The sequence below is a fragment of the Panulirus ornatus genome, chromosome 48, assembly GCF_036320965.1.
Source record: "Panulirus ornatus isolate Po-2019 chromosome 48, ASM3632096v1, whole genome shotgun sequence".
Classification (NCBI taxonomy): Eukaryota; Metazoa; Arthropoda; class Malacostraca; order Decapoda; family Palinuridae; genus Panulirus; species Panulirus ornatus.
The window spans coordinates 25,443,744-25,466,059 of record NC_092271.1 but is presented as its reverse complement, the minus strand read 5'-3'; the positions used below and the strand labels follow the sequence as shown (position 1 = coordinate 25,466,059).

General features: G+C 40.2%; 1 protein-coding gene across 1 annotated transcript; it reads right to left on the bottom strand.

Moving 5' to 3' along the window:
- Window positions 1-3,788: 3,788 nt before the first annotated feature.
- Window positions 3,789-21,980, bottom strand: LOC139763869 (protein obstructor-E-like). Its single transcript, XM_071690233.1, has 5 exons — window positions 21,823-21,980; window positions 7,334-7,534; window positions 6,151-6,345; window positions 5,738-5,939; window positions 3,789-4,771 (listed from the first exon to the last, which is right to left on the bottom strand). Exons 1-5 carry the CDS (start codon window positions 21,860-21,862, stop codon window positions 4,645-4,647), a joined length of 765 nt encoding a protein of 254 aa, XP_071546334.1. The 5' UTR covers window positions 21,863-21,980; the 3' UTR covers window positions 3,789-4,644.
- Window positions 21,981-22,316: the final 336 nt, after the last annotated feature.

The following is a 22,316-nucleotide window of genomic DNA, read 5'->3' as shown; positions in this document are numbered from 1 at the left end:
TTACTGGCTGCATGGTTTCCATTACTGGCTATACTCAACGGAATCTTTACAGGAATGCTAACGGGACATTTGAAGTAACTTTGGGTGAAAACGTTAAAATTTCACACTCATAATAATTTACAGTAGCAATAACAAGTGCATAAGAGTAGAACAGACAAATTAAGCCTAGAAAAAGGGCATCTGCCTTTTAAAATTTCACCCAAGTGAAAGCTCTTACATATATCATTGTGAATCAAAGTTTGTGTGGACGTAGCTCTCCATGAATATATTCATAATACATTCAGACAGACAAACAGTTGCTGATGTGACCCAACTCTTCATTTATAATAGTTCCTCTCTCAGCTTCAAAAATCTCGTTTTTTTTAATGTATAAGATTACTGCGAGAGAAAACAAAAATTGAACAAAGCAACCTATAATATTTAAGTAAGATATGGTGACTTCATAATAGTTCATTTAGATCACTATGCAAGTTAGTTCCTACAAGATCATTGTTTAGTTTGAAAATGACTAGGGTCCATTCTAACCCAGAAAGAATAGGGAAAACGTACAGCTACTTCAACCAGTCTTGAATATCAATTTTAGTTTCTTTGGTGACGATGTATTAATCACATGATTTTTGGTAAGGTTAACTTTTCAATTTTTGTAGTTAACAGTTGTTTTATTAGCTAAAATTGAATTACCTAACCTTTTTAAAGGGTTTAAGTTTACTCATCAGGTTAAAGGGCTTTGCTGATGGGAAAACTACACTATTCTATCGGTGTGACAAAAACCTTGTGCCGAAATATATCATAATTACACAGTCTTTGCCATCCAAGTTGCCCAAGTTGTGTTCCAATGAGCTGGTACAGAAAAATCTGACCTGGAAGGAAAAGATTCGTGGCCAAAGAAAACTTACCAGATAGGTAGCCCATACATTGTATCCACATTGTGTATCATTTCTGTCTCATGAAATATAAAAAAAGATTATCAGAATGATAAGTAAAACAATAAACAATATGTGCTCAGTTTACTACAAAATGATATAAGAATAAATAGTGGAGGGAGCATATTCATAAGTGTAACCGCTAAAAAACAAAACTAGTTTTAGTGTTGCTTTATTACTAAATCAAATTTCTCTGACTTTGCTAAACAGCTGTTATGGTTTGTTTGCTGTAACTGAAAATTGCCTTGTTGCGATATATCTTCAACCAACCACTGAACTGTGAATGAACCAGTAAAGCGTTTCGATTATGTCTTATTTTGAGTGATCAAAGTTTCAGGAAACATATCGTCTTAAGCGTTGTTATTACTATTTTTCGCAGGGACTTAATGAGATTTCTCAATTACCAATCTGCTGATCTAGGGAAAAAATTTTCGAGAATTTCTAGGTAATTCAGCGTGTACTATGTGATTCACTGAGTTCGGACTGATTCACGAGACTTCCAGCCTGAATTGGACCGGGCGTCCAACGTCATGGAAATTACCGGACTCAGTTTGAACTGGGATTTTGCCTGGTGCATTGTCTGTGTTTCTCTAACATTTGCTTCTTTTTTCCTTTTTTTGTGTGTTTATGGAATCGCGAACCATAGTATTTGTGACCTGAGTGGACTGATTAACTTTATGCTCAGTATTATGATTGGACGATGAATCTAAATTAGAAGCTAGCTAAGCTTTCCGCCAAAATGTTTATGGGGCACTCTAGTCATATAGGAAATGGTGGATTGGCGGAAGTGGGCGTCTGACTATTGAGAATCAGTGGATTTGCTGACAGCCCACTACCTTACTCCATGGTACGTGTAGGTGATTTTGACGCTGTAAGTTCAGTGCTTTTTCATTCTGTTATTGTCGATTTGTTGAAAGCTTTTATTGTGCTCGAGAGCCTGCAATATATATATATATATATATATATATATATATATATATATATATATATATATATAGATAGATAGATAGATAGATAGATAGATATATATAGATATAGATATATAATGCACTTTATTAAGAATAATTCATGTTAGGAGGGTAACTGCGTCGTTTAATCAGTTTAAAATTGATTTGAACAAATATTACATATACCAGGCAGTGTCAATGGCACCACAGATAACCATTTTGCCAGTGTCTGTGGTTATCACAGTGAGGACTGGTCTTATTTGTAATAGTGGTTAGTCACCGGTATACTTATCACGGGGATCCTCTCTGTGAAGGATAGGATAAGGATGAAGACGTTAGTGTCATTTTGGTTTGGAGTATTCATCAGGGAGTCCTAGCTGCTTCTGTCGGAATAATTCGCAACAGGGCGTGTCATTTTGAAGTTTAAGAAATTCGGGGAGGAGGAGTTAGACTTGTTTAGTAAGGTTATGGTCATAACTGCATTAGTTTTTGAAATATCATATATATATATATATATATATATATATATATATATATATATATATATATATATATATATATATATATATATATATATATGCGAAAAACTACGGGAAAATGAAACACGGTAAGTTTCCAGGTGCACTTTTGTGTAATGATCACATCGTCAGGGGAGGTTCAAGAATGAGATAGAAGACTTGGAACAGTCAGTTGATATACGAGGAAAAGACACCATTGATGAACAAGCATTACCGGATGGTGGTGTTCGGGTCTGGCATCATGCCTGTCCTATTTTTTTTTTTTTTTTTTTTTTTTTAGTGAAGGTCTCTACAAATTGGACAGCTTTTTTGTTGGCAAAATTTGCAATTAGTTTCTTGTCCACGTAATAAAATTGATATCTTTGGCTTCAGAGTCTGGAATATATCAGACATTATTTTCCAGAAGGGTTGCACTGCATTGTTCAGCTAGTTTAATCACTAGCCATATTGCATTAATGGTCTATTAGGCCATTATCACTGTAAATATTTGTGTTGTGCTATACATCGAAAGGCTACTAATAAAAAGCATATTTGACTAGATCTATCACTGAATTGAAATCTTTGATTTTATGAGTTCAAACGATCAATATTGATTCATTTCAGTATTGTTGACCTCTGTTTTGAGACATATAACGTATGCTTTATGTAAAGTAAAACAAGTTGGTTGCCAATTTGCTTCGGCTTTTAAAAAGGGCCTTTAAACTGTCAGGATCATTAACACCGTCAACGTAAAGTTATAACAACATCGAAAAAGATGTTTAATGCTTTTAGCTGATGTGTTTACGAGGCTTATAATTCTTGATAGTCAACTCTTAGATGAAAATATTTTTATCAAATATTTCTGTCAGTACGCATTTTGTGTGATGTCCCCTCAGAGTGGTCTATTAATTGAATCAAAACTGTATAGATTTGTTGCATATTTAGGATTATTGACGGTGGATGTCGGGAGGGCGATGCAAGAGGAAATAACAGGATGTAATCAGTAATTAGGAAAGCACAGAGTGATAGAAATATACCATGAGAAATACTTTGTTTAGCTTCTTTTGCAAAATCATAAAAGTTTGTTATGTTTTAAGAAGATTGCTTCCATCATTGCTAGAAACAGTCTATGCAACACAAAACAAGGAAAACTTTAGAAATATATATACACAAGAAACTAAGAAACTGACAATATATATATATATATATATATATATATATATATATATATATATATATATATATACATATATATATATATATATATATATATATATATATATATATATATATATATATATATATATATATATATATATATATATATACAAGAAACTAAGAAACTGACAATATTTCCCACGTGTTGTGAATTAGACATTAGATAACTATAGTAATAATGGATAGTAATAATTTACACAGTATAAAGTATACATAAGGTCTTTATTGGCAATACTTGATGATACAAGCATAGACGTATGTGATACCTAGGATGCACATGATGCATTAGCATGTAAATGTATCTATTTTCACCTCCGGGACGGCTTGGTGTAAAACAGTGGAGTCCGGTAAGGACTTGGAGGAAGAGGAGCTGGTAGGAGGAAGGATGGAGATATGGGAGAGGAGGGTAAAATGCCTTAGGTGAAGAAGAGAAAAGGAAGGAGTAAGGGGAAAGGTCAGAGAAAAAAAAGTGTTAGATAAGAAAAGTACATGTGGAAGTCTGGTAATAGGAGACGTGACAGCTAAGCAGAAGGCGGGAGCTTGTCTCTAGGAGTAGGGAGAAGGAGGAAAAAAGGAGTAAAGTACATGATATGGCACGTGTTTCTATTCTGTTTGTTTGTCCTTGTTTTTTGACCGATGTTTTGAATACATAGTTTTTTCTGTTCCTTTTGTAACAGTGTATGTGGGCAAAACATACTTCATGTAAGTAGGCGTGTTGAACGAATACATTACTGATAAAACGATTCAATAATGGGATTATTTTCTGGCTTTTTTTTTTATTTTATGCATACCAATGAGTTTGATGATTATAAACTATATTTTCCGTACAAAAGCACTGACATGTAGAGGCACTCAAAACATTAACAAACTACGAGTCTCTACTAGTGTGAGCAAAACAGGAACATGGACGGATTGTTTCGTGTTATGTAGATATATATATATGTATATATCTTCCTCTGCTGGTAGCCCTACCATTCTTGTATTTACTATTCACAGCAGTTTAATAGCGTTAGTATGTTGCCTCTGCTGCATAAGCGGCTATGTTTGCTGTGACCACTTTTAATTCCGCGGGGTAAGGGATTCCCTCAGCGATTGTAGTTCGGCTTGTCTCCTCTCCTCAGCGATGCGGTAGCGTTCCCTCTGCTCCCTGTAGAGAGCCAGCTCCTCCGGGGGATAGTAGTTCTGGCTGCAAGGGGGAAGAGGCAGTGTGAGAGATGAGGGTGGAATTGTGAGGAAGTCACTGTGACAATCGCTGCTGCAAGGGTGAGGAGGTCAGTGTGCAGGTGGAAGTGTGATACGCTTTCACCCAGGGAATTTGGTGACTCTAAAACTGCAAATTTCTATCGAAAGTTGTTGCAATGTCAAGCAGTCCTTGACTATTTTACTCCAAATCTTTATAAAATATCATTATTTGATGAAATCTACCACTAATTATCTATAGCTGTTCATTACATATCAAAAACAACTGATGGTTACCTGAACCCGCTACTATTCAAAGTTTCCCATCAATATTTTGAATATACCACTGATTCCCCACAGCTTTAACCATTCAAATATTTAGCTATGTGAACTTCCCGTATACTTATCAAATTAAACTGATCATGGATACTTGAATTTGTTGTCTGTCTAAAATGGATGAGTAGCAAATTCTCTCACTAGCTGTTCGAAGATATAACTGACTCTCCTTTCCCTCTATGTACTTCGTAAAGTCAAAAACATTTTTTGTTTAGGTTATTTACTGGCAACTAATTGCATGAATACTTCAAGGTTGTTTGAAGCTTTTCCCATGATAGAAAAAAAATAATCAAATTGTTTTTTCACTATAATAAATACGAGAATCATGAAACTGAATCATCAAAAGTATAGTTTACTTAATCAAGAGACATACGAAAGATAATGAAAATTGTCTCATCTCTCAGCAACGGTATCAAATCTGGTAAAAACTTGTCTTGCCTGTTTCGTAACCTATTATAAACATATCAGTTTACAGTAATCATATTTCACCCTCGCATTCAGGACTTAATATGATAATCCATTATATCATCCATGGATGGAAATTTAGAATGATTTCACTTTGAATTCATGACATTGAAGCAAAGAAAAATATATAGAAAAACTGTTGTGGCATCATCATCACCATCATAATCCTTACCAGCCTTGCACGTTCTCAGGTTCCTCGCAAGAGCCAGTCAGTTCGTCGAAGACGAGGCCGAGTTGACAGAATTGGAGTCTTGGGGATTTGCCGACGCAAAGGAAGAATTCCCTGCAGTCACGAGGTGACCTGAACTTTGGGTGGCCGCGGAGCAGAATCTGGTCAAATGCCCCGCTTTCAGGACAGGCGAACCCAAGGAAGGCTGTTGGGAAAAAGTGTGGAATTTTGTTTCGGAGCAAGATGGTGCACGAGGTATATTAATGCTCAGTCGAAGGTAAGAAGCGCAAAGTTACTAACTTTCTAAATATATTTCTCTAAAGTCTTAGGTAGGGGAGAAACACTTTTGGTGAGAAGCGACGTAAGAACTGTGAGGTAAACATAGTTTAACATCATGAAAGCATGTACTACTGTACCTTCAGCGTCGCAGTCAGGAGATTCGTCAGCCCACTCGCAGCGGTAGGTAGCGGAGGAGAAGGCCAAGCCGGCTGGGCAGGTAATCTTATGAGCAAACCCGTCGACACAGTTGTAGAAGTAGCCACAGTCCGCACTGTTACCAGAGCCGAAGTAACCCCACTGGTTGCCGCAGAACTCGGTGGGTTGCGGGTTTTCTGGATGGAGGGAGGAACGTGTTGAATCAGGTGATGGTTAGGATAGAGAGGGAGAAGGCTTTGATTTACTAATCAGTTTTTGATGTTTGAAACATACTTGACTACAGAATTCGTACCATTCGACGCTTGATATTTTCACTATGTAGCAGAGAATGAGATAGGATAATAAACCACCTGGGAAGTGGAACCTTTAAAAAGAACTCTTAAGAACTTGACGTGCTTCAGATATGTTTCAAAAGGATGGGATTTTTGTAGTTATTTTGGATGATTCAGCAACATCGTTTATATCACAGATTGTTAATGAGAACTCAGATGACACAAAAAAAAAAATTCTTTAGTTACATCATAAAGACCCACAGAAAGCTTTAAGCACACACAGGAAGGGAACAAAATTTGCTTATTGAATGTGCCTTTCCAACTTAGTAGTATTTTGTCCTATAATGGATAGATTGCTTAAGCAAGAAGATTACTCGCCAGATTGATTTGAAGCACATCGTGATGTTGGCAGATGTTATTAGACCTGAGAGAAGTAGAGAAACCCCACAGAGAGACGAGACAAGTTCCGAAGTTTGTCACATATACAGGTAGTGAAATCTAATTCGACCTAAGAGGGATTCACGGTTTTACGTAGTACCTAACCAATCACCAAAAAAAACATCGTTAGGATAGCACTAGAGTAAGGAAAACTGTTTGCTGTTCGCTGTTAAGATTGCCTTTCTTAGTAGCTGGATAAGTTGATGGTTTACAAAAATATTTACAGAATTCATAAGACCAAAACTAGAATATACAGCATAACTCTGGTAGGCGTTTACACACTAAAGAATATGAAAGTTTGTATGGGAAAAAATATTATTGATAACAGAGAATGGGGTAAAATGTCGTTAAGTGTATACAATACGCGCTCTCAGTATGATCAAGCAAGCACCCAAACACAGAGGGAAAAAAATGTCATCTAACGCTGTGCAGTAGACAACCCTTGGCTCCTTACGTGTGCGTCCTCTGGAGCCACAGTCGACCTCGGGTCGGTACTTGCAGGGGTAGGCGCCGTTGTCGACCGTGTCGTCGAAGAGGAGTCCATCAGGACACAAGAGATCCCGGGCAACGCCATTCCGACACTCGACGTACTTGTCACATTGTTGAGAGTCAGGGTAGTAGACCAAGTCCTCAGGAGGACACGACTGGGCAGCCGCTGTTGGAGAGAGAGAAAAAAAATGAGATGATTTGTGGTGAAGAATGATTGAAGAATCTTCAAAAACCTTTGCAGATATTAGCATATATTATATATATATTTTGTAACGGTATATTACACCAGGAGGAAGCACATGATAGTCATAAATAATGGGCTTTGTAACATATCTGGGCGTGGAGATTTATTGAATTCGTTCTGGATCATGAAAAACAGGATTTGAGTAAATATATATATATATATATATATATATATATATATATATATATATATATATATATTTATATATATATATATTTATATTCCATGGTGATATCCTGGAGAAAGTTGGGGCGTGGGGGATGGGTGTATACATTTTGTCTTATAGAGAAATGCAGAATGAAGGGTTCACTACATATTCCAAGGGAGATTCTGCTTAACTCGCATAACGGTACGACCCTGAGCATGGCTTTGCGACCCTTGAATGAAGACTCAAGACAACCTGGTTCGAGATCTGAAGGGTCGTACCGTCGTGCTCAAGAGTCGCTACGTCATGTTCATGGGTCGCCCTGCCGTCGTGCTCAAGCGATTAAAACATCTATCATTGATGACAAGTGCAGTCGAACCTCATTAGATAACTGGTCTGTATAATTAACGCAGGGAGTCAAGGATTGCTGTTGATACATAAGAATTAACAACGCCCCTGCAACACCTACTCAACATAAAGCTATTGCCACAAAGACATGCCATATTACGTTTCCTGTCGTAATCCCCTATCGATGTATAAGCAAAGTTCCACCAGCAAATGATAAGTTTTTAAGAACTTTATTTCTAGGGAAGTATGTGGGTTGTCGGGGTGGGTTGTGGGGGTGGTTGTTTGGGTGGGTTGTGGAGTTGGTTGTTGGGGTGGGTGGGGGTGAGGGGGAAGGGACAGGACTTCCCGCAAGCCCAGCCGGCATAGTGTATGTGGGAGTTGAAACGAAAATGATTTTATCCCAAGGACGTATTTCCAGTGGCATGAAAGATCAGGTTATTGAAACCAGGTGCTGGAGAGTTGAGAAGTGACGTCATGTCTGGAAGGACAAGGTGAAGGCAATGTCACAACCATGAGGTGAGGACATCTTTAAGGGCGAGCCTGCGATACCCGGGAATTAGGATTCTCGCTCTAAAGTTGCTGTGTCGGTAAGACGCATTATCCCGACTGTTTTGGCTCAAAGTCAAGGAAAGGACGCTGTTGTTGAACGCATGACGTTGATCACTGAATGTATTTTTGCTGCATTTATGTAAGAGGAAATTCGAAGGGCGTCACCATGATTACGCTTAAAATATCTTTTCTTTTTAATTCTTTTATACTTCATCATACAGTGTGCGTGTATGGACATGTTAAAAAAGGATATTTCGAAATATTTGTATATCAAATAGTTGTACTTTGGTTCAGAAAAGGTTAAATGAGGTTTATTCTGTGTGAGATATTGAAGCATTCTCTTCTTGTTTGACAATATTGCCACTTTGGAATAAGTAAAATAGGTATTACGACGACTTAGTTACGGCTGGAGAGAGAGAATTCCAATCGTCTGGCGAGTTAGCTAGCTCTTAACCTGGCCAAACCTAACCTAGTCTTGCGCTACAGCGAGGCCTGCAGAAGTAGGAAGACAAGATGTACTATGAAGTAATACCTTTAGATAATTTTACCTAAGACTTACCACTTCCACAGTTGGACGTTGAAGTGGAACACCACCACTTCTTAAACGATTAGTAGAGTCGAGGTAATAGGAAGCCTACCTCAGCCTGGTGGATTTTTTTTTTTTTTTTTTTTAGCCTTAGGCACCGCTACGCTTCCATTGATTCCAGCTAAAGTGGTGGGGCGACCATATATAGCATGGCTTGTGCATATGGGGTTGTGTGTAAGCTACGATCTCTCTTGGCCAGCATTATCATATAATCAATAATGTGAAAGGTAATTGTAGTCTTTAATCTGGAATGATAAAGATGCAGATTATCTGTGATAGTTCGCTTGTACGTAGTTCCTTTAAATCGAAAGAGCAGCGTAGACGTTCCTGATAAACCCTGTAGACATCTAAACTACATTCCATCATGCCTGCAGGTAATACAATGCCCTCTGAAGATGACCCGACGGTTTGATCCCCGTCTGGCAGTGTCTGGTAGGCGGCCGGCCGCTTCCCGCGACCTCCAAGGAAGTGAAAGTGTTGTCGGCGGCCGCCATTCGAGGTTGGGCAGGTCCGGACGACGCCAGCGTACCCGCCCGGTTCCCGTACTCTTGACACGAGTTTTCTTGCATTAGTCATGACATTCATTCTCGTTCAACGCCGAAATACCCCGGAATATAACCCCCTGTCTGTATGTTACGATTCGCTGACCTTTTCGTTAACAGATGTACGAATTAACGATATACGTCAACTAATAGGTAGTTTCACTTTCCCATAAATAAAGATATTGATAGCTGAAGATGTAGATAATCACTCGTTTTCTGTAAGGTTTTTGAAAACTGCAAGATCTTTTGCTGTTATTTTCTAAATATGCTATAACAATGGCCTCATTCACAGAACCTAGGCCTCAAAAGTAAAAGCAAAAGGGTAAATTAAGAAGCAGAAAAGGAGTCTATGCTTTCCAGAGAGTAATTACAACACCAGGTTTTCGTGTTCGATTTACCGACTTCTCTTAAAAAAAAGGTATTTACATTCGCAGTGTTTACACTGAGGTAATGAATGTTTAAGCGAGGATGACACTGCTTAAAGGCGAAGTAAGAGTGGTGAAGTAATTGCGATGCCTCTTCACGGGCACTAATATCGGCTTGCGGTTTTTAGTTTAGATAATACTGCACTCAGGTACAACAGTTAAGCTCCCACACTTAATATTTTCATTCGCGGTCGTTAGGTGATGCAATTCATTACCAAATAATATGACATAATACTTAGCATTTTCTTTCTGTAGTCATTAGCACAGTGAACAAATCGTAAAATTTTTTTCAATGACTTCTTGGCAAATCTTTAACACCTACTGGTTACCAAATCGAAGTTCCTGTTTTCTGTTAAGTGTGGTGCAGTAGGTCATGTTTGGGCTAGTCAAATTCACAGGCGATACTTAAAAAATGTTGCCACATACAACTTTAAGAGTGTGGCTTCGAGAAAGTTGGTAGAGATGTTGTCTCAGCGCGCCAAGATATGCATGCAGCTACGACGCGTGGAAGGTTACAGAAAGGAGCACAGCCGATGTTGAGTTTAAAAAATTGAGACTAGGGGGTTGTTGACAAAGGTTAGCAGACCACTACGGCGAGTGATAGTAAAATTACAGGTCCAGATACCCGGAGATCAGACCTTTGATGTCGCATTTATGACATTTGGATATCAAGTCTTTAATATATATATATAAGAACAGAGAAGGGGGCCATATGAGGATATTCCCTCAAAGACCCAGTCCTCTGTTCTTAACGCTACCTCGCTAATGCGGGAAATGGCGAATAGTTTGATATATATATATATATATATATATATATATATATATATATATATATATATATATATATATATATATGCCTCTTCCAAAATTGAGAGAGAGAGAGAGAGAGAGAGAGAGAGAGAGAGAGAGAGAGGAGTATTCTGTCTGCTGATTGTTTAGCCCCTCTTGACCTAGTTGGTCGTTGACCTCCTAGAACTCAACAGGTACTTCTTTAAACTTTAGTTTTTCTCCCATTTGTCTTTACGACATTTCAATAATCAAGCAGTTCCTGCTGAAATCTTCTGTAATATATATATATATATATATATATATATATATATATATATATATATATATATATATATATATATATATATATAATGTGTGACCCCTTTTATGGAAAAATCTTTAAGGCCGCACTGCTACTCGTAATTGCTTTGTTATTAATAGGAGTGAAAAGTAGTTCAAAAAATTGTACTTTTCAGACGCTGACAATGATACAACCTCGCCGGTGGCTTATTACTTATGCAGGTGGAATACGGTTATATATATATACATATATATATATATATATATATATATATATATATATATATATATATATATATTGTATATTCATAATATATATATATATATATATATATATATATATATATATATATATATATATATATATATATATATATCCTAGGTAGTACAGCTGAAAGATGGGTCAAAAGTGACGAACCAACAATAAGAAAGTGACTGGACACTCTTTTCATCTGAACCCGAACTCTTTCGCGAATACCAGTGTTTTGTTTTAAGCATAACACTTTGTGTATATCGCTGAGAGACATTTTCACGGTATCCGTAACGGTACTGTAATCGTATAACTCTTAAGTCCGTATCATATTTAAAGAAATAAATCGAAAGAAACACTCTATTTGTCTAGAAACAGGTTCCACGTTATACCATCCCTCTGTTCAACCTTGGCAGCCCAGGCCGTCAAAACATCGACGGAGGAGACGAACGACTTTCCCTTCTTGTTTACAAGTGACGCTTGTATCCCCTGGCAGCGCCACCTACTTAGTTGGTATACATTTGTTACTTAGTGTAGATGTATGTCACCTGGTTAAGGTGAGTTTCATGATTTATTTACGTTTATAGGGATATGATATAGTTAAGAATACTCGTAGATTATGTTAAACGACTTCCACAAACCGGTCCTTTAGTATCCCGAGCCTGGACGGTGTGGTTAGGCAGCAGACCCCTTTCACAAAAGAACTTTTAACTCGTTAGCCTTGGCTGTTGAAAATCCCTGAGTCAGAGTTCCCTACCCTAGTCTGCAGTCAGTACCCTCAGTTTCTGTTTCTGATTTATTTTTTGAGTGTTATCCATGACATCTTAGTCGGGAACTATGTATTTGCTTAAAAATATTGATGAAACAATCGCGATGCCTTAAGAGTGAGGTAGGGTCATTCTGCAATACTTCCAACTCATAATTGTTTCTAAAAGATTTTTCACTAATATACAATAATTTTTCCTACTGTGATCGACTTGATGGGCAAACCGACCGTATGGAAAAAGATTATAATTGTCAAAGTAGTAGTAATGAATGTGTTTACGCTTTTTGTTGTTCTCCGGAGGCTTGACATGATCCATTTGTTTGTAGATGTGAAGATGTACATTTTGCTATATATCCTAAAGGGTTTTATATTCCGTAGCACACCTACTAGAATTTATGATTCGAACATACCTAAGGCCAAATCAAGTATCAGTTCTGTATGTAGCGTTCATTTGTATATTTTATGTCTATATTGTAGCCTATCATAATTTTTTTTCTGCCATGATATTGAGTTAGGCTGCTGTGTAATGTAATATTTCTGGGTGGATTTCGACGGGTAGTATAGTAGTTATCATTCTTACTGTTGGTTTGTGATAATTGAAACTATTCATGTTTATTATTTAGCATGAGCTTTCACGCGTACCAAAAGGTAAGTATACGATTTTTCTCCATATTTCAACTGGTAGGAAAATGGTTTTGTTTTATAGCCGATCTTGTGGTTATCGAAACATTTAGTATTCACGTCCACCAAAAGCTGACTATGTTTTGATGAAGTCAGTTTTCAGTATCCACCTTTTATTCGCAAAATAATTGAATATTAGTGTTTATGCATATACGTTAAGGTAACAGGAGACCGTGCCTGGCAGTTTACAATTCGTTGACCCGGCATGGTTGAGGGAGTCAGCGAATTTGTTCTCCCAAATAACCTCACCTAACCTGCTTACATATTAATGCAAAGCGCGTGCTAAGAAAATGTAAGCCATTTTGATTTAAGATTACGTGTGTAACGAAGCATTTGGTTTACTAATGAGGTTGGGATATCAGTATGATTGAGGTTTTACGTCTAAATCGCCGTGTCTCGTAAAGGACCAAATATGGGACGAAACGCAATGGCATAATTACATCCTGTTATGTGTTATAATGCCCCAGGAAGGAAGATATGTGGTCAGGATTTCTGAAAAAGACTTTGGTTATTTTATGTAAAAAGGACGTTCAAAGCAAATTAAGAAAATATGCTTCATCAAACGCAATTTCCACTCACCGCTGTCAGTTGTATCAACCACATTCACAACAGTTAGCCTTGCACATCACTGCGACATCCGAAAAAAAATAAAGAAAATAAAAATAAAAAAGGTTTAACTTCCAATTTTCAGTTTGTGAATCGTGTAAACATCATCCATCGTGTTTCTAAGACTGGTTGTTTCCCCACGAAATCACTGCTGATGCGTCATACTCCACCACTCCTCTACAAGTGAACTCCTGTTCCTTTGTTAGCAGGATGGGTGGGCCAAGTGTGTATGGATGAGGTGACTTGCGAAAGGTTGGCCTGACCTCTAGCTAGGTCACGCGAGCTCCTGCGGCAAATATTACCGACTTGTTACAAAGGCAAGTGACCTTTGGATGCCTTGTACTTGCGGCATCCCTAGGCTGGGGATCACGTACTGTCAGTACGTATAAATTAACGTTAGATTGCTCCACCGTCCCTGATCAGTGATAATTCATTTCGCTGTAAATAAGCACTGGTGCATGCAGTAGACGCTACGATAATCCAGCAATAATTATTTTTGAATTAAACAAATCTTAAGAACCTTGTCCTCGTGAATTCTTTCCAGTGAATGTTTTACATTTATGTGTTGAAGGATAGCGTTAACCTCTTAATCTATAGTGTTCGTACCTTAACGATGGGGAGGAATTATAAACCGATGACAAAGTATTCCAGCAATCAATGACAACATAATAGGGGAACCTGTCAGTAGATGTAATAAGTATCGTACTACGGAGATACATGCGCGATAGTTGACATTGCACGTTGTTGTGTTAGTATATTAAAGGATAGTTAACGGCTTACGATAATTGATTTTATATTGTTGGGATGATAACCTGGGATGCAGCGATAAGTCATCCCATTACGCTGTACAGATTTTTGAAGTCAGTGGGTCATGAAGATGACCCTATTGTCGGGATTGATGAAGGTTGATTCGCAGTTGACTGTCCGTGGTTACGAGTACCGCGGAAACAAATTACGTTGTGATTTGCTTTCAATTGTTTGTGTGTCACCTTACTTGTAGTGAGTGACCTGGCCTGAGGTTAGGTCAGTCAAGAGGCCGCTGGGGACGCTCAAAAATAGACCTTAAGAGGATTTGCTATGAACTTTGACAAGTGTAAAGTTTTTCTTCTTCATTGTAAGGTTATGACTGCGTGCGTTTATGTGAACCGTATTAGGAAGTAATACCTCACACTAGCATTATAAAAGTTGGCCAAGCTAAAGATGAAAGGAAAAAAAAAATTCATTTCAGCAACAGGAGAAATATGAAAGATACAGGAGCTATGTCGATAGAAAATATGACAATAAACGTCGCATTTCTAGGAGTCGAGGTTGAATGAGGATCGACTCATGTTACACGCCTCCGTGAAAAAAAAAAAAAAACCACAGTATCAAATTTCCGACCTTGGTTGATAGCTCCCATACACACAACCTGTAAAATAACCCATACGTACGCATCGAATGAGGAGGTTATATTACCTCGCCTTTGCAAAGAGAGAGGCGTGTGGAAATGGAGACGACTAACAAGCGAACTCATCATTGCATGTTTGCTAATAGTTATCTATCTCTCTTGTCAGTTACGGTAATGTAATTGTTGAATGTTTTAGGGTTTTCAGTTTCATATGTAGCGTAATGTTGCTGCTGTTTTGCTAATAAAACAGCTACGACAGTAGGTGAAAATTTAAAACTCCAGGTTTAAAAATGTTCGTTGGCAGGTTTGATGGACTGTTGCGATGTCTAGCCATTTTGGTGTTGAATAGCGGAGTTCCATGTCAAGGATTAGAGAACCTAAAAATGTGTGACTTTTATTAACTTTACTAAAAGACTCGGGTTTTCAGGATTTATATTTCCATTTTTGGGAAAATAATTCACATCCTTCTTTTTTTGTTTTCCACAACTAGGATTCGAGAGCGATTCCTGTGTGCTTTTTCGTCTTTCATCATATGATTTAGATTTAACTTAGATCTATCCTGGTGTAAAAACCTGATTCTCATATATCCAGATTGTTAAATTGAAAATGTTTTTCTGGTCACGAGCGAAGAAACATGATGCGTTATGACAGTGAAACATGACCTTATAGACGGGCTTAGAACCGGTTGAATGGAATGAAGTAACATAATACATATCCCAAGTTTATATATATATATATATATATATATATATATATATATATATATATATATATATATATATATATATATATATGGTCATTTTTATCATTGATTTTTTAGATGTTTCTTGACAATACGTAGACATAACATAGATTTAACGCCCATAAGCCCATATGCATCGACATTATAAGTCGATGCATACAATGTGGCATCATCCTATTCGTTTTACAATGCTTTTCGTAATTAATCAGATGATAGATTTTATATGTAGAATATTTTCAGTAATCATGTACTAGCAATTAAAAACAAGTAAAATTCTCGATTCTCATTTTGGGAATTCGGCGCAAGATGTGCGTTGTTATGAGGAGAATATGTTGGTAAAACGAGATACGTTGTGGAATTTGAAGCTAGGCTCCAAATAGAGTGTGGGTGAAATGGTGGGTTGTGCTTGATGTTTAGGAGGCAGTGAGGGGAGGCTACTAAAGTAGTCTGGTTTAATGTGGATGAGATTTGGGCTCGGTAATTGCAGGGATGCGATGATAAAAAAGACATTGAACATAAGATTGTCAAGGATAGTTAAAGGCGCTGCGAGTGTGGTAGTGAATATAAGCACATAATGGAACTTTTGGAAAGTAAGGGATAACTGCAGTGATTCAAGAGACCAGTTGTATTACCATAAGCCAGTGAATGGTGGCAGCAATAGATTAAAAAGAGATCTTGTGTATCACTGTAGGACAGTGAAGGGTGGTAGCAATGAATGACTGTTTTGACTCTCGCACGCTTACTGTGCCACGGAACTGAAGGGTAAAGTGAAGAACAGATTAGAGATTTGTAAGTGTCGAATATTGACGGAGCCATCCCACGACGGAGCTACCCCTCGACGGGGCTACCCCACGAATCCTTCAGGTGTCCGGTGAGAGGCAGAACAAGTGTCAACAACCTTGAGAGTCCTGATGGAGAAACCCCTGTGCAAAGGGGGGGGTGGGTGTTGGGTCGGTCTCTACTGGATTGCGCACAAGGCCGGCCACTGTTATATAAACAAAGGTGTAACTATAAGCCACCGTCCCCATTATTTGGATGCTCGCGCAGGCACATCGCTATCTGCAGAGTTTACTAGTTTGTGACATTTCAAGCGCAAGAATGTTGGAGAATGTTCGGGATCAAATCGAGGTCTTAAATGGAAATGATCTAAGCGTGATCCTTTCCCACAAATACCTGTTGCACCATGAATACCCCGAAAATGAAAGTGTGAGTGGGTGTTTACTCTTCCTTGGAACAATTATTGAAACTCGTTCGATCAGATCCAGGACATTGGCAGATGGATCCTGTCAGACTTTGGCATTACAAATTGCTGCGGGAGATACTGCGTTGGACTTCGTCAGTCAGTCACGTACCCTAGCGTTGGATCCATTCCAAATCCTCTGAGAATGCCCGTTATTTCGTAACCTTGGTAAGATTCAAGTCGCATATCAACTTTCGTGGACCAGTTTCACTGCAGTCTATGGGGGACGAGGCGAGCACAGAAGGCCACCAGGAGAATTAGAGGCAACCGGAATTGACTCGCACGTTCGGCTGGGTTAACACGAACGCTCGGACGAATATTTCTTTCCTCGTCTACCTTGCATATTGAGCAATATTCTGGGCTCTTCGTATATTATAGATCGTTGGTACGAAATGTGCAAGTTTGAAAAGCTCACTGGAAACTTCAGGAGATTTTAGCGAATTGGCCAATCATGCTAAAGAGAGTAGACCTCTGCTCTATGGGGATTGGAATGATCCCCTCTTGATATTTCAAGGCCAGAAATTGACCTACGAATTCCTATCGCTGTGAGTCTTACTTGCAATTTCTTGCTCCCTCTTCATCGGTAGGAATTCGTGGGTTGAGGTTGGACAGGTATACCGAACCTAAATGCACTTCCATGGCTCAACAGAATCAGCTAAGCCTTCCGTATTCTAACCTCCCTTGTTAAGGGATTCTACCCTAGCGTTCCGCCCATTCTTAGCGGGGCCCAAAACCAGTTACTTCAACCTCTCTGGGACTAGGTCAGGCCAGGGCGAGAGGACTTGGCCATTTCAGTACTAATTGTTTTCTGTCTTGGGTATGGCCCTGAATTGCGTTGCTCTAACCTGGTCCCTGCGGCACGCCGTTACGGAGCGGTTCACCACCACCACAAAAACAACAACCGTTGGGTAAAACACCCTCCCGGGTGTTCGTGATTGTTAGTGGGTTGTTAATGGGGCTTCAGGTGTATTCCTATTGATGTCACGTGTGTGTGTGTGTGTGTGTGGTCATATACATATAAACAAATGCACATGTATCGTAGTGTTCATGTGTATACATCTGAACTTCCTTCATAATGTACTTATGTATATCCATGTGTATAGGTGTGTACGTTGTGCATCAGCATGTACATTCAGGTGAGTAATTTTGTAAGTGCACATATGCATACTTATTTGTGTAAGTAGATATGCCTTCAGGTGTATGAACTGTGTAAGTACTTGTACATTCAGGTGAGTAATTTTATAAGTGCACATGTTTGCTTATTTATGTAAGTAGGTATGCCTTCAGTATAAACACGTACATTCAGGTCAGTAAATTTACATGTTCTTGTAAATTCAGGTGTTTGAATTGTGTAAATCGCTCTTCTTCCTTGCCTTCATTCATAATTCCTGACTTAATAAACCTGGTCACCTTAAACCATTTTCTGTTCTCTCTCTCTCTCTCTCTCTCCGTTCACCAGTCATCAAGATCCCCCTCGTTTTCTTCGCTTACGAATCCTCATTTTTAAGGTCAAGTTGATCTCCAACTTTCGACTCCTCCTCAGGGTCGCAGCTCAAGAAAAACCCGAGGCTCTTGAAGATGAGACAGTGTTACAAGAACAACTTTTTTTTTACTTTTTTTTTTTACTTTTTTTTTATACAACAGTAAGATGTCGGGAGATAGAGATGGTGATTCCTTGTTGAGCGTTTGATGATGCCGTTCACAATGGCGTAATATTTTCGTCTCGGAGGAATCCGTGAATTTCTTGGTAAAGATAATTCAGATGAATTTATGATGGCCAGAAATTATACTGATTTGGCTTTTCATGAACATGCGACACGGTTTTTGTTGGGCGAATTTATAAATTTTGGGAGTAGGATGATTCTCTCTCTCTCTCTCTCTCTCTCTCTCTCTCTCTCTCTCTCTCTCTCTCTCTCTCTCTCTCTCCTCCCTTTGGCCTGTTCGATCAGTCTGGTAAAACATGGTAAACAAGCCGTGAAGACTTGCATTACCACTTTAAGACTGCAGGAGTGGGCTGTGTGTGTGTGTGTGTGTGTGTGTGTGTGTGTGTGTGTGTGTGTGTGTGTGTGTTTCAGTGGTTGGGGCGGGTAGGACTTGTGAGAGAGAAAAAAAAAGACATGGAGGAGTTGAGGACGAGAGAGAGAGAGAGAGAGAGAGAGAGAGAGAGAGAGAGAGAGAGAGAGAGAGAGAGAGAGAGAGAGGCGTTGAAGAAGGAAAAAAGGAAATGAGAAACTTCGAAGAGGAGGAAAACGAGAGATATCGAGGAAAATATTGATGGGTAACTTAGGCAAAGACAGAAGCAACTCGGTAGTGTTGGAGTGCATAGTGAGGAGCGGGGATGATGGAGGAAGGCATGGTGGATGATGGAGAAAAGCGGGAGGTTATTTGTGGCCAAAGACATTTGCTTTTGACGCAGGAGCAGGGAACCGACGGATTTATTTTGAGGAACAAAGGCTACGTGTTGGTACTTGACCCCTGACACCATCTGACCCCCGACGCAACCCCGATCTTTGACCCGGACGAGGGGAAAAAAAAGAACCCACACAATAGTTATGCCATTACTCTCATACTTGCATTCTCCTTCGCTGTTTGGTATGCGACCGCCTCTCAGCCCGTGATGCCGAGCCACATGTGATCAGGAAGTGAAATGAGTTGATGTCAGGAGGTGTTGGTGTACAGGAGGAAGTCTGCTGAAAAAGATGAGCACGCCATAATAGACAAAGGTTGACGTAGGGGGCGGCGGGAAGGAATGTGGTTGACTGTAGTGGGTGTCCGCGTGTGATGGGTGACTGCGCGTGGTGGGTGACCACGTCCCGTGGGTGGCTACGCGCGGGGTGACGTCGTGTGGTACGTGACTACGTTGGGTGGGTGAGCACCCTCGGCGGATGACCACGTGTGATGGATGACGAGGCGTGACCACCCCGAGCTATCACCCCAGCGAGGGGGCGGGCGGCTCTTGTGTTGCCATGGTGGATGGCATTAGCATCCACACCACCCCAGTGGACGTGGGGCAGTTGATACGTGCAGACGGCGTCGTATTTTAAAGTGACGTAGATAGCCGGAGCTGATCCTCTTATGCCAAACAGGACGTGTCGACTGCACTGGGGAATGGAAAACCAGAGAAGCACACACACACACACACACACACATATATACAACGTCCAAGCTGATTAACTGCCTTCTGGCCCTTGACTATTCTTCCTGTGGTCCTACCGTTGGGATAGGTCTCCCGTTCAGAAGGATAGGAGACGAGTAGAACGGATGGGCTTTCACCATGGCTAGGCGTCAGCGTCTACGACAATCAACTCCGGAGCGTGGGTTCGATCCCCGAGGTGAGGAGGCGCATATAGTTAGTGAATAACTGTGAGTCTCCCGTTGTAAAGCGAGTAACTGTCTCGTTTGCTTAGAATCTCGAATTGTTTATGTGTGGGAATAGGACGAAGGTAAGTTTTCCCCAATGAATATCAGTATTTTTTTTATATTTTTCCCTCGAATATTTCTCCCGTATTTCTCCCCGAGGTTACGAAATGGTATCTCAAAAGTCATGAGACCAGCGGAGCGTATTGGTCGTAGGTCACGAAAGAGCGGGAAAAAAGAATTAAGTTTTTTTTAATGTAACTTTCCCAAAAGTCATTTGGAATCGTGATGCCTTCGTGTTATATAATGACCTTTTTTAGACCTCCACTGTAAAGCTTTGGGACTGAGGGGAGGTCAGTGGTGAGATTAGGGTGGTAGTAACGTGAAATAAAGAATGTATAGAAAACGAAACTGGTGATTTTTCAGGAGGTAATTGAGGTAAAGGAGACTGAAAACGGATCTGTGGTGGCTGGGACAAGTGAGAGGTGAGAGGCGTGTTGGTGGTTCACTCCCAGCCAGACCTTTCACTTGCTGGGCCAGGAAGAAATGTGTGCGTGTGTGTGTGTGTGTGTTTATGTGTGTGTGGCGTATGTGTGGATGTGCGTCGTTTGTGTGTGTGTGTGTGTGTGTGTGTGTGTGTGTGTGTGTGTGTGTGTGTATGATTCGTTATACATTTGTTCTCTGCGGGGAGGGAGTTCTACATGGAGTTCTACATTCGTGGGGCGCACCCCATCTTTTGAACTTTCACCGCTGTCTAACAGCATTTTAAACTTTTGCATGCTGCCCACATCCACACGTGTTATCATTCCTTGTACCCCATTTATCCACCACTGTATCATATGTGTCGAAGTATTTCTCTACGTCTTTATCAACACGTGCTCTTGGTTGATTTAAAGCTGTGGTCTCTGGTTTGTTCTATCCTTGCATCTTGCAAGGAGCTATTCATTGACCACATAATCATCAAGTTGGCTTTAGAAAAATGGTTATGATCAGATTGTGTGTGTGTGTGTGTGTGTGTGTGTGTGTGTGTGTGTGTGTGGTGTTTGTACACCTGAAAGATGATGGGTGTGTTAGCGTGTAGATATGAGGGTGTATAAAACTGTGTTTAATGCAAGGGTGTGTGGGTGTGGGTGTGTTGTAGGCGACGAGGAGTGCGTGATGCGATGGGTCGACGTGTATCTAAAGTCTGTGGTTGGGTTGTATGTGGCTTTGTCGGAAGTATGTGCGTGCGTGTGTACATGTAGTAGAGTGCGTTGTGGCGGGTCTACAAGGAGGTGACGCGCTTGGGAGAGCGCTCGTCGCCACACCTGACTCTCGCAACGCACTTCGGGAGGGTTCAACAGCACAGTAGATAAATCTGTCGCGTCCCTTAAAAAAAAAAAAAGAAATGATATTCCCACCCACCATTGAACACTGTCGTTTAGATACATGCTCTCTCTCTCTCTCTCTCTCTCTCTCTCTCTCTCTCTCTCTCTCTCTCTCTCTCTCTCTCTCTCTCTCTCTCTCCGGGGTACTCACCAGCGGCCAGGGAAGCCAGGAGACACAGGAGGACCTTCATCGTCAGAAAGGTGTGTTGACTGGGCGGGCGTCGGACCTCGACTAAGGGTTCTGGCGCGTCCTCCGTCGCTTCTTAGGTGAAGGTGAGGAGGAGGGGAGGAGGAGGAGGAGGAAGAGGAGGGAGGGAGGGTTCCAGGGAGCGGGGGAAGGGGAGGGAGGGGGTTAATGGCCGGTGGGAGGGGTTGTGGGACAGGTGTGGGAGGGAGGGATGAAAGGGGTAAGGGGTGGGGGGTAGAGTTGACCTGACTAGTGTTGGAGAGAAGGTGGTTCGGTGGTGGTGATAGTGGTGGGGTGGTGTTGGAGGTAGTGGTCGGTGGTGGGGATGGGGTTATGGTGGTGTTGGAGGTAATGGGTGGTGATGGTAATAGTGGGGTGGTTTTGGAGGTAGTGGTTGGTGGTGGTGACAGGGATATCGTGGTGTTGGAGGTAGTGCTCGGTGGTGATGATGGTGGGGT